A 16104-nucleotide genomic window follows, 5' to 3' on the forward strand; every position below is an offset into this window, starting at 1 on the left:
ATTAGCTTTTGGAGTTACAGCTCTTTTTGGAGAAATTTTTTAATTAATTATTAACGTAACGTCAGATGACTCAGATTTAAGATAAATAATCAAAAAAGATTGGATGTAATTGGCTGTTGAGATTGTGATAATCTGACAATGATTAACTATATTGATCTTAATGATCTCCTTCACATGTGATTGGCTGGAATATCAATACCAGTGCACTTGAGAAATAAAAAATTACATAAAATTTATATATTTAATTATGGAAATTAATTTTTAATTAGAGGTGTGATAGTTATGCTATGATTTTTTAAATTAAATGTTGTTGTGTACCGCCTTCTGTCAAGAATATACTATATAATAAAGTTCTACTAGTGGCAACTCTAATATTTTGTACCTATCATTTTATTTTAGAAGAATGTGACATTGTCCCTTGAAAAATATTAAAATGATAAATTTTATTTTCAATGTAAATGACAATGTTATAATTTGGAAATTCTTGGTAAATGATTACAATTTTTTGATTTGTTGTTATTAGTTATCCTCTTCTACATTGGAGCATCAAGAAATTGAATATAATGATTAATGTCTCATATGATTTGGATTTCTATTCATCATTATTTATATTTTATAATTATAATGTTAGAACATAATAAAGTGTATATATCTTGGTTGGATCAATGGACTCTCTATTCTGACTAATTTTGGGCTCCATTTGCATAAGCCCAAATGTTATACAAACCCCAAACTGGGGCTTGTTAAATGTATGCAATTTATTTTGGATTCATCACTTGACCAATTCAATTATTGCACTAGTATTTCATTTGTAAACACTATTCTTATTTATTAATTCATATTTACTCCTATTTATCTTATTTTTTATTCTACTTACAAAAATTATTATTGACATCAATAAAATTATAAATTATATAAAACTATAATTTAGTATTTTATGTATTTTATTCAAAATTATAGAGAAATGAATAACGATCTTTGTGTTTTAATTAATTTGTATGATAATTGACATGAATAATAAATTTTGAGGTATTATAATCAAAATAAATGTATATAACAAAAGAAATGACATTAAACGTGAATTGAACGCGAGGGGTGGTTATATAAAATATGTAACATAATATTTGAGTGTCTCTATATATAAATTTATATATTAAAAACAAAGATAAGATTTCTTAAAACAAATTACGTTGCACTTTAGATTGAACTCGTGTTATTTTTTAATTTGCATTACACTTGTCCAATTCTAGTATAATTGCGTGCAATATTTTGAACACGACTTAATTTATAATAAAGTAACCTTTAAATTTTATATACTTTGAGATATTCGTCATCAATTTGAGGTACTAAATCAATTCTTGAAAGTGACGTAAAAGTTTGATTTTATAGTAGAGTATAAGACTTTAATTTTGACACTGTATTTGACATAGTTTTCAACCACATAGTTTAAAATTTTACATATGAAGTTATTATATATGCTATATAGGCGAGTTACTATTTTACCCCCACTTAATGTTGCAGAATAGTGTGTGTGTATAAGGCTATTGAAGTCAAAATATATAAATGAGTAGGAGTACTTTTTAAGATAAACTCTATATTCTTGGTCAAATGACATTTCTAGAAAATTCAAAGGGAGTTATTAAAATCATAACTACTATATCAATATGCTAGAAATTCAAATTTTGTGATTGGCCAGGCCAACCACTCTAATCTCATTGGTTAACAAAGCTTAATTTAGAAACAATAAATCAACCTTGTGGATATTTGAGAAGAAATATTTACACATTATTATGTATAAACGCGTTACAATAACTCCCAAAAGAAAATGGAAACTAAACGTCAACAAAACTTATGGATTAAGTCTTATCAAATTAAATAACTATAAACAAAACCAACTTTTATCCTCTTTTTTCTTTTAATTTAATTTTTCATAACTAAGATATGCTAAATATACTACGTATTGACAACTTTAGTAATGTGAGAGATTCCAAAATCCAAACCACTACCGAATACCGAATCTTGAAAATAAATTACTACTTCCTCTGTCTATAAAAGATGTCATACTTGTGGGACGGCACGAGATTTTAGGAAGTTTTGTTTTGTGTGTTAAATGAAGAGAGAAAATATAATTTTATATTCATATGAGAGAGAACTTTTTCCAAAAAAAGAAAATGCGACATCTTTTGTGGGACAAACTAAAAATGAAAATGTGACATCTTTTGTGGAATGGAGGGAGTACAATATACTCCCTCCGTCCACAATTAAGAGTCTCATTTCTAAATGACGCGGGTTTCAAGAAATGTTAAGAAAAGTGGGTGGAAGAAACTTAATGGAATAGAGGTCCCACTTATATATATTAGTTTTAAATAATATGTGAGAAGAATGGGTTAGTGGAATGTGGATTCTCTTTACCATTTATGGTAATTATGAACCGAGACTCTTATTTCTGGACGGACAAAAATGGAAAAACGGGACTCTTATTCGTGGACGGAGGGAGTATTTACTAAAAACATAAAATAATTATATAAAGAATTACTAAGAAACAAAAAGACTACACGCGTATCGAATCCGATGCCGCTTTCTCATAAAAAATGTAATAGTTCCAAATTTATTTATATGTGAATATAAATTACTAATAAATATCATTATCATAATTCATAGTAAATCTTTAACTTGGTTGAATTTTCTATCAATCTCCGCCTTTTCACGCGGTGTCGCCGCCCTTCCTCCGCCACGTCCACACCTCCTATACATATATATATATATAGATACTCATACACATCTCATTAAATCATCAAACTTACATACAAAATTTCCTTCATTTAACTGAAATTTCTCTCTAAGCTTATTTTCTCTCTCTACATATCAACATGAGCAACCAAAACCAAGGTAAATTAAGCAGTTTCTCTCTCCTCTCTCTTTCTAAAATTGCACAAGCAATTAATTTGTGTGAATTTATTTCTTAATTTTGTTTATTTTCTGATGTAGCATATCCGCCGCCCGCCACCTCGTACCCGGCCGAGCCGCAGATGACGGCGCCAGCGCCGGCTGGATATCCGACCAAAGACGGGCAGCCGGAACAGGGTCCGGCTGCGCCGGCCGACACCAAGTCCAGAGGCGATGGCTTCTGGAAAGGATGGTTAGTTTTTTTTTTTTTACATAATCATGTTGAAATAATTAGATAATTAGATTAATTAATTAATTTTAGAGATGTTAATCGTGACAAATTGTATATTAGTACTATTTTTTTTATCAATTAAAAACATATTCCCTTCATATAAATCAAATCGAAACGGATTGAATAGTGAAGTGTTGCAGTTGATGAGAAATTGCACGTAAAATATGTTGCATGAATATTTATGTATACAATCATATCAAGAAATAGAGATTTTGAATAATTAATTTGTGTTTGATATTATATTATTGTGCTAACAAATTTATTTTATTGTTGTGCAGTTGTGCTGCCCTTTGTTGTTGCTGTGTGTTGGACGCTTGTTTCTAAGAAGTTTTATGTAATTTGACATTCATTTGATCTTTTTTTTTCGATTTAAATAATGTATATTATGGATTTGTTTTTTATTAGGTTAGGGAGTTTGTGTGTGGTTTGAAATAGTTGTGTTTGATATTGTTACATCATTTATTATGAATGTTGATTACGTGTACTTCTCATTTAATTTCGGATTTCCATATATATATTTAGTTGAAATTCAATTAGGTGAAGTTTGGTAGATTTGTTGAAATTCAGAAATATAATTGATTTATCACCACCTATTTTTTGGCACCAATGAAATGAGTATAATTTACTACTAGTATATAAAATAAGATCATATCAAATTCGTGATAATCTTTATTTCAAAGTTCAGTCACAAGTTGTCTATGATTGAAAATTGACAACGAAAAGAGGTATAGATAATTATATGCTTAACTTATCTAACTTTTCAAGATCAAGTCAATAATCACCACATAATATGGTTGGGCGAATTATTCTCTTTCACATCAATATAAATAATTAGTTAATATTTTTATAAGAAAAATAGTAGTTGTATCAAATTGTGACATAAAGGTGTGCGGTTATGGGCCTAACCTACTCTTTGGGAACAGCCCATTGGGCCAAACATTGGGCTTTACTATCGTTTATGGGCCTAACCTACTTTGGGACCAGTCCATTGGGCCAAACCTTAAACTTACTTATAATTAACAACATCATAATTTCGAAATAGAATAATAAATTCTGAAAATTTACATTTGGTCAAATTAAGCTCGATGTGTATGAAAAACAAACTCAATAAATACTTTTTTTTTGTTTCAAGTTCTAATATTAATTCGTCGAGAATTCAGAATAAATAAGTTTGAATAAGCTTATGCTACCAATGCTAGTACTAATTAATTGTATGAGTAGTGATTTACAATTTATAAAGCCCAAAAATGTGTTTGGTATCTTATTGTTATTACATTAGTTTTTATGATGTTATAGTTTTATAGGAATAAAAATCATTGCAATGTTATTGGATCATATAGTCAACCTTCATCAAAATAATTTAAGTTAGGTAGAATACATGTACAAGACAAATCGACACTTTTATCCAATATATTAATTATAATTGCTAAAATATGCATAGTACATGGTATATATCAATAAAACAATTGCCGATTTATATATGACTTTTAAATTAAATTGAAATATTGTAGTGCTATTTAAATTGGTTCGCCAACTTAGATGACGTCCATTAATTGGGCGGCCGAAATTCTAAACTCCCTATTAAGTAAAATATGAATAAATTTAATGGAATCACTATCCTATATTTTATAATAAAAGTATAAAGGAGAAGACAAACCATAGCTAAGAAAATACAATGAAGATTCAAATCAGACAACATTAAAGATAATCACAAGATGAACCAAATTTTGTCTGCCTTTACTTAGTTGTATTGGTGGGGTCCACACAATTATATTGACTATGTATTTGCTTGATGAAAAAGATAAAACCCTTGATGATTTTTGTCTCTATAGTGTAAAATAGCTTAATTTCATGCTGTTATATTCATGTATATTTATACACACTAATACTCCCCCCGTCCGCGAATAGGAGTCTCATTTTTCTATTTTAATCCGTCTGCGAATAAAAATCTCGGTTCACTTTTACTATAAATGGTAATAGAGTCTCACCTTCCACTAACTCATTTCACTCACATTTCATTTAAATTTAATATATACAAGTGGGATCCCTATTCCACTAACTTTTTTCCACCCACTTTTCTTAACATTTCTTAAAATTCGTGCTGCCCATGAATGAGACTCCTAATGACGGACGGAGGGAGTAATAATTTTTTAATTATCACAATACAACAATCACATAAAGTCATCTCTAGTGTGTTAAGTCCTTATTCCACGCAACTTTTCCACGTGACCAACCCAAATATTTTGTTTTTATTTAGAAGAATAAAAAAATAATTACAAAATTAGAAAGCAATAATTTAGTTATTTCAGATCCACATGAATTCATCGCTACAAACAAACCTCTCTTTCGAAGTCCCACCGCATTATTGATTCATCATCATCTTTAAGTTTCACTCTTGGGATTAATGTCATTTTTGTCCCTATAATATAAATGGTAAAAAATACAAATGAACTTCACATATATTTAGAATAATCCACCCTATCTAAGTCGGTGAATCTTGGAGTTATACACTATGGTCTAGCTAGTTGTGAACACTAAATTATTGATCTCATGTAATTTGTTCAAGATTTAAATATCATAAAGTAAATGAGAAAATTATTGTTCCCTTTCATATAGTAATTCATAAAATTAATGATATCAAGAATTTTTTAATCAAAATTAATAAACATATAAAACAAAAAGGTTATAAAATTACAATTACGTACTCTCATTAATTATATTTCATCCGTAGCTCATCAATATTCATAATTTCATTTTAGATCACTCAGTTCCTCCTAAAATTATTCAATATTTTCATTTAAAATTGTCAATTTTTTTATTTATATATAATTTCCCTTTGTAATAAAATATGCTCAATTCTCCAATAATAACGTGTAACTATTCATTTTTAATCTCCTTTATACTCTTTTAATTTTTTCATTAAAACCAATAATGTTTTGTAGTAGTAGTAGTAGTACTTGATAGTGGGTGAAGTACTAATATACGAATAAAAGATTCAAACATCACACTTCACCATTGTTATTAGTCAATGATCCAACCTCAATTTTTTTTACTATAATCACATTAAAATAATACACAATCACCAGTATATCATTATTGAATGACCAACATCATCGCATCCATAGATAAATCAAAAGTAACAAAAAAATAAAAAAAAGTTTTCACCCCTCAATCATTTTTTTCTGCTTCTCCTCACACCCTTTTTGTCAACTTCCTATTTGAACCCTTTCCCCCAAAGCACCCTTCCTTTTGATTCCCCTCTCTCCCATCATGCTCCACTCCCTCCTCCACCCCTCCACCGCCACCACCACCACCTCCTCCTCCTCCTCCATGTCCTCCTCCGGCAAACGCCCCCTCGACCCCCCCTCCCCCCCTCCCGCCCCCCTCAAGCGGCCTTGCAGCAGCAGCAACAATAACAACAACAACAACAACGACGAAAAAAATGAAAAGGGGGAAAATGACCTTTTTGCCCCTGCCCCGGACCCGGACTCGTCCGGGCTCCGCCTCCTCGGCCTCCTCCTCCAATGCGCCGAGTGCGTCGCGGTGGACAACCTCGACGATGCCGGGCAGCTCCTGCCCGAGATCGCCGAGCTGTCCTCCCCCTTCGGCTCGTCCGCCCAGCGCGTCGGCGCCTACTTCTCCGACGCCCTCTCCGCCCGCATCATCAGCTCCTTCCTCGGCACCTACTCCCCCCTCCACCCGCCCTCCAAATCCCACCACCGCAACCTCCTCAACGCCCTCCAAATCTTCAACTCCATCACCCCTCTCATCAAATTCTCCCACTTCACCGCCAACCAGGCCATCCAGCTGGCCGTCGACGGCGCGGACCACGTCCACGTCATCGACCTCGACATAATGCAGGGCCTCCAGTGGCCCGGCCTCTTCCACATCCTCGCCTCGAAGGCCAAGAAAATCAAGTCCTTCCGGATCACAGGGCTCGGCCCCTCGGCCGAGCTCCTGAGCTCCACAGGGCGGCGGCTGGGGGAATTCGCCGCCGCCCTGAATATCCCCTTCCAGTTCCAGCCGCTGGAAGGGAAAATAGGGAATATAAAAGATTTAAGCCAGCTGGATATTAAATTGGGGGAAACGGTTATAGTGCATTGGATGCACCACTGCCTTTATGACGTCACTGGGAGTGACGTCGGGGCCCTCCAGCTCCTGACGATGATCAGGCCGAAGCTGATCACCGTCGTGGAGCAGGATTTGAGCCACGGGGGCAGCTTTCTGGGGAGGTTCGTCGAGGCGCTCCACTACTACTCCGCCCTGTTCGACGCGCTGGGCGACGGACTGGAGGCGGAGAGCGTGGAGCGGCACACGGCCGAGCAGCAGCTGCTCGGCTGTGAGATTAGGAACATCGTGGCCGTGGGAGGGCCGAAGCGGACCGGGGAGGTGAAGGTGGAGCGGTGGGGGGACGAGCTCGTGCGGGTAGGGTTTCGGCCGGTTTCCCTGGCCGGGAACCCGGCCGCGCAGGCGAATTTGCTCCTCGGGATGTTCCCGTGGCAGGGGTACACCATGATGGAGGAGAATGGGTGCTTGAAGCTCGGGTGGAAGGATTTGTCGCTCCTGACGGCGTCGGCCTGGCAGCCGTCCGATTAGCTCGATCGGACGGCTGTGGCTCAGGTTGAGTATCACTTTTTGGATGTGAGTTTAGGTTGTTGTTATAGTGTTAATTATACTACATTATTGTATTTGTTCATTTTGTGATAGAAAAGTACTATTCTTTCATGATGGAATAAGAAGATTAGCAATAAATTACTATGATCATTGGGGCATTTTGTTTTCTTCATTTGAATATTAATCTACTTTTCAATTAAAAAACTATGTATATTTAGTAACGTAAGTAAATAATTTAAACAAGGTTGTTTCTTTTATGTATTTTCTACCCTTTTTTGAGTTCTATAAGCCACATATTTTTCTGCCATTTACAGGGCTATGCAGCTTGTGATCCTAAAAGCAAATTCGTAACGCCCTATTATTGGCTTATAATAATTGCAACAATTTTATCCCTGAAAAATTAAATATTTTTTTGTTATAAATAAGAGAATATTGCATGATATGGTTTCACATGTTCTGGTAATAGCACGACCTAATTTTGCTTGATTGGTAATGCTTTGAAATGTGCAATGGATGTCACCTAATCATATCATTCTTTTCTTTTTGTTGTTCCTTTTCAGAAAAAGGTTCTAAAAGGGATTTTAATTTTAATTCCAGAATCGAAATTCACACTTCCCAAAATTTTGATTTCAGAATTTGAGACTATAACTAACTAAGCTTTGTGCACGAGGTTCAAATCGTACAAAAGCCTGACATCATGAATTTAGTGTGTTTGTTTATAACATTTCAGTGGGACGTACTAAAAACGAAAGTGAGATCGTTTGTCGTGAGATCGAAAGAAAATCGAAGCATAAAGCATACTATAACAAAATATATCTTTCCATAATCATAGTCAGGATTCAAATGAAAACCAATAATCCTGACTAATATGATAAAAAAAAAAGTAAAAAACCCAAACAAACAAACTAATCAAATGTAAAAATGATTAGACCAAAAAAAATGATTGATATATTCAGCGCACACTCAAACTCAAAGGCCTTTTTCAATATCTTTTGCCAAGGATAATGCCAAAGATGATTGAGACAAGAGCCACACCTAAAATGAACTTCAAGTTCAGGCCTAGAGATGCCTCAGCAGTTTGAATCTGTGCATCTGATGCCGGAGTTGACGTGCCCTCGGGTTTTTTCTTGCTCTTTCTCTTTGAAGGAGTGGCCGCAGAAAGGTCAATTTCCCGCGATTTTATGGTTTCGTCCTTGTGTTCGGAGGTAGCAGCTCGAGCATGCTGCATTATAGTCCGGAGTTGGAAGGTTTAATGAGATCAAAAGGATTGAAATGAGCACGAATGCGGATTCCATAAAGAATAAAAGAATTTTGATCTTGAATAAGAACTCAATGATTTAAAGATGGAATGGTGTATAATGTTGGATATTAAAGTAGACATCAGATATATATACAAGTTAGAATAGTAAGATTACCTCTTCCTTTAACCGTGCTTCTGCAGTTGCTAATTGGCCTTCGGTCTCCTTCAGACGATTCAGCAGCTCATCCTTCTGGGAAACTTCAGAACTGAGAGCTGAGAGCTTAGCATTCAAGGCACCCTCGTTCGTTTTTTGTTCTTTCAGTTTCTCCTCAAGTTGTGCTATAGTGGCTTGAAGATCCTTGTTCGAGCTTTGGAATTTCTCATTAAGGGAATTGTTCTCTTCCATCACAGAAGATATCTGAAAAAAAAAAAGATGGTCAATCATATAAGTATATCAGTTTGCCAAATATGATGTAATATGGTATTAACCTGTGATTGCAGTTTTTCGCCATCAGAAGTGAGTCGCTGAGTCAGCTCTTCAATTTCTTTCCTGGCAGCCTCTAGTTCTTTAGCTGTAGCTTCTTTTTCTGATGAAGCAATGGACAATATTTTATGTAAATCATCTAGCTCGGATCTACAGGAAGTGAGATCCTGAGTGAGTTTTGAGTTTGTTTCGGTTAGCGCTTCAATCTCCTTCTTAAACTGACTAGAGCTTCTCTCCAGTTCGCTATCCAAATCCTTAGACTTTGAAATGATACTTTCAAGCTCTAGTTCGCGGGTTTTCACAAGTGCAGATGCTTCCTGACCCTGTGCTTCGTAAGCTTGAATCTTCTCGTATAGATCCTTTGCTTCCAACTCTCTTAGACTACATTTTTCCAGAGCTTCTTCCAACTGAGCTTCTAATAGCAAAATGCGAGCTTCAGCTGCAGAACGAAGTTCAGAGACCTGAGAGTGCTTCTCAGTCAGCTCGGTGATGCTGCTCAAGTGATAAGCAAGCTGCTGTGAGGAGACTTCCCTCTCAGAAACTGTAACATTTAGCTTTTCTTCAAGATCTTGAACCTTCTCACTGAGTTGCACATTCTTTTCAGATAAGAGTGCATTCTCTGAGACGTGCGACTCGGTTTTTCCTTCAACCTCGAGGATCTTCGTTTTCAGGCCTTTATTGATGTCCTCAGAAGTAGCCAGCTCCAATAAAATCTTTTCAAGCTCATCCCTTGCAATTTCATATTTTTCTGTTGCCTCTGCAAGCTGCACTTGATAACTTTTGACTTGATTTTCGAGATCCTGCACCTTTTCATGCAAGACTTTCGCCTCAGAATCTCTGCTGGAGAAATTGGCATCTGCCTCCTGCATTTTCAGGTCTGCGTCCCTTGATAGTGTTTCATGCGATGACTCAAGTTCTGCACTTCTTGCAGTCACTTTCTCCAACACTTTGCTTTGTTGCTCTAGCTGTTCTTCAGCCAGCTTAAGCTTCCCAATAACTTCACTTTCCCTCAATTCAGTTGCTTTTAGATCATTCTCAATGCTTTCCAGCTTCTGTTGTGAGATATTGAGTTCATTCCGCAACAAACTAAGTAGATTTTCAGCTTCGGATAGCTCTTCATTTAAGGTTCTTGTTGAATCTTTCAAGCTGTAGTTCTCTTCTGTAGTCAAGTTAAAGGAATCAGTTATCTCCTTTTCCTTTTCTGTGGATGCTTGAAGTGCCACCTCTAGGCTTGATGCTTTCAACTGGACTGCCTCAAGTTCGGCTTCAAGTTCAGACACCTTTTGACTGCCTTTCAATGACTCGGCTTCTATATCCTCACATTTCTTCTCTGCCAAACTTATTTGCTCTTCGAGCTCCTTGATCCTATATTTTTCTGTTTCAAGAAGCAACTCGAACTCACTCAACTTGTTTCCAGCATCCAGTGCTTTTGACTCCGATGTCTGGAGCAAACTCTCAAGCTCAATGTGGCGCTCACCAATTGTGTTGGCTCGCCCCTCGTGCTCAACACATTTTTCCAAGGCAGCCTTTAATTCTAACTCGAGCTCACTGGTACGAGCTGTGGAGTTGCTCAGTTCAGACTCCACTTCAACTATTTTGGCCTGAGACTCTTGCAACTGGATGTCGAGTTGTTGCTTCTCCCCCGTTTCCTTCTTCAACTCAGAATCCAGTTCGGATAGTTTCTCAGTTAACTCTCTCAACTCCCTTTGATAATCATGGCTTTTCAATTCTTCCAAGTTTAGTAGTTGCTCTAGCTCAACTGTCCTCTGTTCTGCAGCTATACGATTGGTTTCAGATTCACTGAGCTTTGATTTTGCTTCTTCGGCTTCCGCTCTCAAGGCCTCTCGCGTGCTCTCAAGCTCTTGGTTTTTCTGGTTAGCAGTTGTGATAGCGTGACCAGACTCAGTGTGAAGCTCTTCGATGGTTTTCAATTTCTGCTCCAGTTCTTTGCTGTTCGCCACTGCTTCTGCTAGAAGCGAATCTGCTTTGCAGAAATTCTCATCGGATTGCTGCAACTTGGCCTCGAGGTCGTTGCATAACTCCTTCAACTGAACGGAATTATTAGTAAGATCAGAGACAGCATCTTCCAGTGCTTGTTTTTCTTTGCTCAATTTTTCTAGATCTTCCTGCAAGGCTATCGTCTTTGTTTCCTGGCTTTTCAGCAGTTCTTCAATCTCGGTCTTGGCATTCACAACCTCCTTCAGTTCTGCTTGTGAAGCCTCAAGCTGGGATACTTTCAATTGGAGGTTGTCTGTGCTTTCCGTCTGCAAACTCTCGAGTGAAGCAATGTGTTGCTTGGCTGTAGATTCAGCAGCCTTTGCAAGTTCCAATTCTTGTGTCATTTCACCAATAAGAGCCTCTTTTGAAGCTAGCCTCTGCTCCACGTCTTGCACCTGCGATTTTGAAAGCTCGAATTCTCCCTGAACAGCGGCAAGCTCAGCTGTCACGCTCTTCAGAGCCTCTTCTACTTTCTTGCTCTCATCGATCTTCTCAGACAAGCTTTTCAGCTCAATCTGCAGAGAAGCCATCTGATCTTCCGTCTCTTTCGCACTAGATTTTGCTGCCTCAAGCAAGCTCTCGAGTTCCAAGGCCTTCTTTGTCTCCGACTCAGCAAGCAAACCACTTTCCTTGTGCAACTCCTCAAACTTTTGAGCTTCTCCGGATGATAATTGCAACTGGGCCTGAAGCTCCTCAATCTTCTTGCTTGAGGTCTCAAGCTCAAGGCTGAGACGATCAAAGGATTCCTTCACATTGGTGAGCTCCTTGTGCTTGTCTTCATGACTTTGCATCTCCTCCTGCAACGTTTTGAGCTGCTCCTTGTACCTGTCCTCGGCTTCAGAGCTCTGCTCCAGCAGTTTTTTGTTGTTGAGTTCAAGCTCTTCATAATTCTTCTTGCTTACTTGAAGCCGTTCTTCTGTCTGCAAGAGCTTGTCTTTGAGGACCATGTTTTCCGCTCCAGCTTCTTTAACCACATCAGAAATTCTCTTCAGTTCATCTTCAAGCTCTTTAACCTTCTCTTGAGCCTCTAGCAACTCCCTAGTTGCTTCCTTGTTGCTGCTATCCACAGGCTTTTCTTCTGAGACAGAATCTGTCTCAGGGGCATGAGAGCGATCCTTCACATCCAACGACTCTTTCTCCACCTTGACAAATTCTCCTTCCATGGCCGTTTCTTCATCTTTCCTTCCTTCCTCTGTTTTGCACTCTTTGTTCTCTTCAATTATCTGAAGTGGAATGCAAAACACAAATAATTAAACCCAGCTTATAATTGATGGTTCAGCTTGGTCCATTCACAGTCCTAGCTGCCATGATCATTCCACGAAATTGCAAATTTTACCTTAACGGGGATGCCATTGCTCTCAGCGCCCTCTGCCAACTTTGCAACTGGGATTTCCTGACTTGCAAGCGCCTCCTCAGCCATGACTAGATGAAAGGCACCTTAATCTATAAAAGCCATAAGAGGAAGAAGACAGAGTTACTATAAGATCAAACTGCTTCGTCAATTCCCAACGGTCACGTACAAAAATTAAAACAATGTATGTATCCGTTACTTAAATAATTTTTGGTGACTAAAATTTGAAGAGTAATACATGAAGTTCATAACAGTTCTTGTACTAAAATACTCATAATCAGGTGAGTGATGGAGAATGGCATCACAAATAGCTATGTCCTATAAAATTCATTAGTGCTGACTACAAGTCTACAACTATACATTTTGGTAAATAAAATACTCATTAGTATCCAGTAAGATAGAAGATTGAAAACATATTATCTTGTAGTAATAATCAATTACGAAAGCAAATCAAGGCAAAATTAAATCTTGAAAGCAAGAAAGTTATTTTAGACAAACGATGTGCACTGGAAAGAATTAAATGAAATAACAAAAGTATGAATATGAGTCACTATACTTTCCAACAAAGATATGGCCCAGCAAAAAGTAACCATGGGTCAAAATTGTTTCAGCCATAAAAATGCGAGCACACCAACCTTCCAAAAAGATTCCACTTTAGTTAATGTTTATTTTCCTAAATATTATCCGGAAAAAGAAATCCTTCTTCATTATTTGAGGTTTTTAAAAATATAAAAGCGTGTATAATTAATATTTTCTAGAACAAAAGCTACAAGTAAGGCTGTCACATCGCACAACTCTTTCCTCAACCTAGCAAAAAGAAAAGTATTAAATACTTGGTCTCACATTCTTTTCAACTCTCAAGTAGTTGTCGCAGACAAACACAATCACACAACACGGAAACTTGAATTGGCTGCTCATAAAACAATGGGCGATTATTATTAAGGGGTTGCAATTTTACTAAGTCAACTATTTCGATCTATATTCATTGTATGCTGCTTCAGCTTTTACATAAAAAAGTAAAATAAATTCAAAAGCACCGAATTCGCAAAAAATCAATAAAATAAAGTGATGTACGCTGTGAAGCATGACTAAACAGTAAACACGAGTAAACGACACGCACTTTAATTCAAAACGGCATCTACGCCAATTCCGCCTCACCATTTTTGGTACATGTAAGGTCATTTTAATATCAATTCCCAGCTGTATATTCTCTACAGTTAAAAAAGACTTGAATATCGAAATCCGTAATGAAATCAGCATTAATTAATTAATTCCGATCATATCGCCAGAAACACAGCAAAGCTCAAAACATTGGGGAAAACATCGCGTGTGCACATAAAACGACCGATGCGTGTCGAATCAAAGCAAAAACCGCTCAAATTCGATGCGATCGGAGATAGCTAACGCAGATTTCAGATTGCGGCAAGCCGTCGCAGATCAGAATTACAAAATCAAAGCGATCGACACCAGCAACGAAGCATACATACGTATATAAGCAAAAAAACAGAGACGAAGCGAAAAAAACTCGATATAAAGCGGATCAAGTGGTGAAAATGAGAGGAGGAGAGCTTGCCTGAGAGAGGTGGTGAGCTGATCTCGTTGTTGAGAGAGAGAGAGGGTGGGTTTTAGAGAGGAGTTAAGAGAGAAATGTTTGATATTGAAAATTTGGAATTAGTAGTGATAAAGGAAAAGGAAGGTTACAAAATTGAATTTGGTGTATTTTTATTTTTAAGATTTAAGTTTGTGAATTTTTGTGAACATGTTATTGAAATATTAGATTTTTATAATAAAGTGATGATTATTATAATATATTTTTCAGATTGAGAAAATATGGTGAGCAGTTTGGTGTAACACGAGTTTTAATGAAAAATTAGATAGTGTGTGTTGTGAATGCAAATACTCCTTCCGTCCCAGATAATTCGTCTCAGTTTTCCATTTCAGTATGTCCCACATAATTTGTCTCATTTCATTTTTACCATTTTTGGTAGTGGACCCCATATTCCACTAATTCATTCCTACTCACATTTTGTTAAAACTACTACCTCCGTCCCCCAAAATTTGCTACACTTTGACCCGACACGGATTTTAAGAAATGTAATGGAAAGTGAGTTGAAAAAGTTGGTGGGATGTGGGTCCTACTTTTAAAGTATTAGTTTTATAATAAAATGTGAGTAAGAATGAGTTAGTGGAATATGTGGTCCACTACCAAAAATGGTAAAAGTGAAGTGTATCAAATTATCAGAGACGGACCGAAATGGTAATATGTATCAAATTTTCAGGGACAGAGGTAGTAATATATAAAGGTAGGACCCACATTCCACTAACTTTTCAACCCACTTTTCATTACAATTCTTAAAACCCGTACCCAGTCAAAGTGACCCGAATTATCCGGGATGGAGGGAGTATAATGTGACTTATTTTTCATTTTAGTTACTACTTACTGTAGATTGACCATATTTTTGGTAATTAAGTATGAAAAATTAGGTTAAATTAGATATTAAAAAATGTTCTAAAAAGGGAAGTTCAAAAATATGTAGGAGTACATTACTTTGAGATATAATCAAAATTAAAATAAGTGAGCATATGACATGTGCAATAATAACTTATAAGCGTGCACTCTTTTGTTATTGGTAGTATATAAAATTTGTGAAGGTATGGGTTAAATTATTTATACTATACTCAAATCATTGTGTTGTCACAAAACAAATAGTAGCCAAAAAGAAAATATACTAAAAACAAAAAATAATATGAATGTCGAAGGACTCAATGTTCTTGGAAAAAAGCCCTCCCACCCCACAACACACACACACAAAAAGAACTTAGAATTAAATAGAGTCTCAAAAATGCTTTATTCTATTTATATTATTTTATTTTGCAAGTGTATTTGCCTATATTTTGCAAAAATATTAAAATGTTTGTTAAACTATGGGAAAAAAGTGGAAGATCTCAACATATTGGGAGTATTAGATTTAGGCAATGTAAGATTTTTGAAATCTTAATCAAATTGAAAAATAATTAGGTTCGGACTACATGATAGTGATTAATATTTAATGCTAATATTGTCTCAAATTTGAGGAATTTTAAAGCATAGTATGGTAGGTGCATTTAATTTTTGAAATGCTATAGGTTTTAGGTGATTACGATAACTTTATTATTTTATATAGTGACAATTAAAGTACACAAACCTTTCTATTTACTTGAGAGTTAATGGTGTTATTTTTTTTGTGATTTCATTAAAT

The 16104-nt window shown here is 36.1% G+C and overlaps 2 protein-coding genes across 2 annotated transcripts; one reads left to right on the forward strand and one right to left on the reverse strand.

The window, feature by feature from the left end:
• The first annotated feature begins 6433 nt into the window (after window positions 1-6433).
• On the forward strand, window positions 6434-7942 carry LOC125194137 (scarecrow-like protein 23). Its single transcript, XM_048092187.1, has one exon. It carries the CDS (start codon window positions 6449-6451, stop codon window positions 7772-7774), a length of 1326 nt encoding a protein of 441 aa, XP_047948144.1. The 5' UTR covers window positions 6434-6448; the 3' UTR covers window positions 7775-7942.
• A 648-nt stretch (window positions 7943-8590) lies between these two features.
• On the reverse strand, window positions 8591-14559 carry LOC125194134 (myosin-11-like). The gene is made up of 5 exons (XM_048092185.1): window positions 14439-14559; window positions 12851-12957; window positions 9522-12737; window positions 9208-9450; window positions 8591-9014 (listed from the first exon to the last, which is right to left on the reverse strand). The coding sequence occupies exons 2-5, from the start codon at window positions 12932-12934 to the stop codon at window positions 8775-8777; spliced, it is 3783 nt and encodes a 1260-aa protein (XP_047948142.1). The 5' UTR covers window positions 12935-12957; window positions 14439-14559; the 3' UTR covers window positions 8591-8774.
• Between the last annotated feature and the right edge of the window lie 1545 nt (window positions 14560-16104).

The sequence above is a fragment of the Salvia hispanica genome, chromosome 6 (genome assembly GCF_023119035.1).
Source record: "Salvia hispanica cultivar TCC Black 2014 chromosome 6, UniMelb_Shisp_WGS_1.0, whole genome shotgun sequence".
Lineage (NCBI taxonomy): Eukaryota > Viridiplantae > Streptophyta > Magnoliopsida > Lamiales > Lamiaceae > Salvia > Salvia hispanica.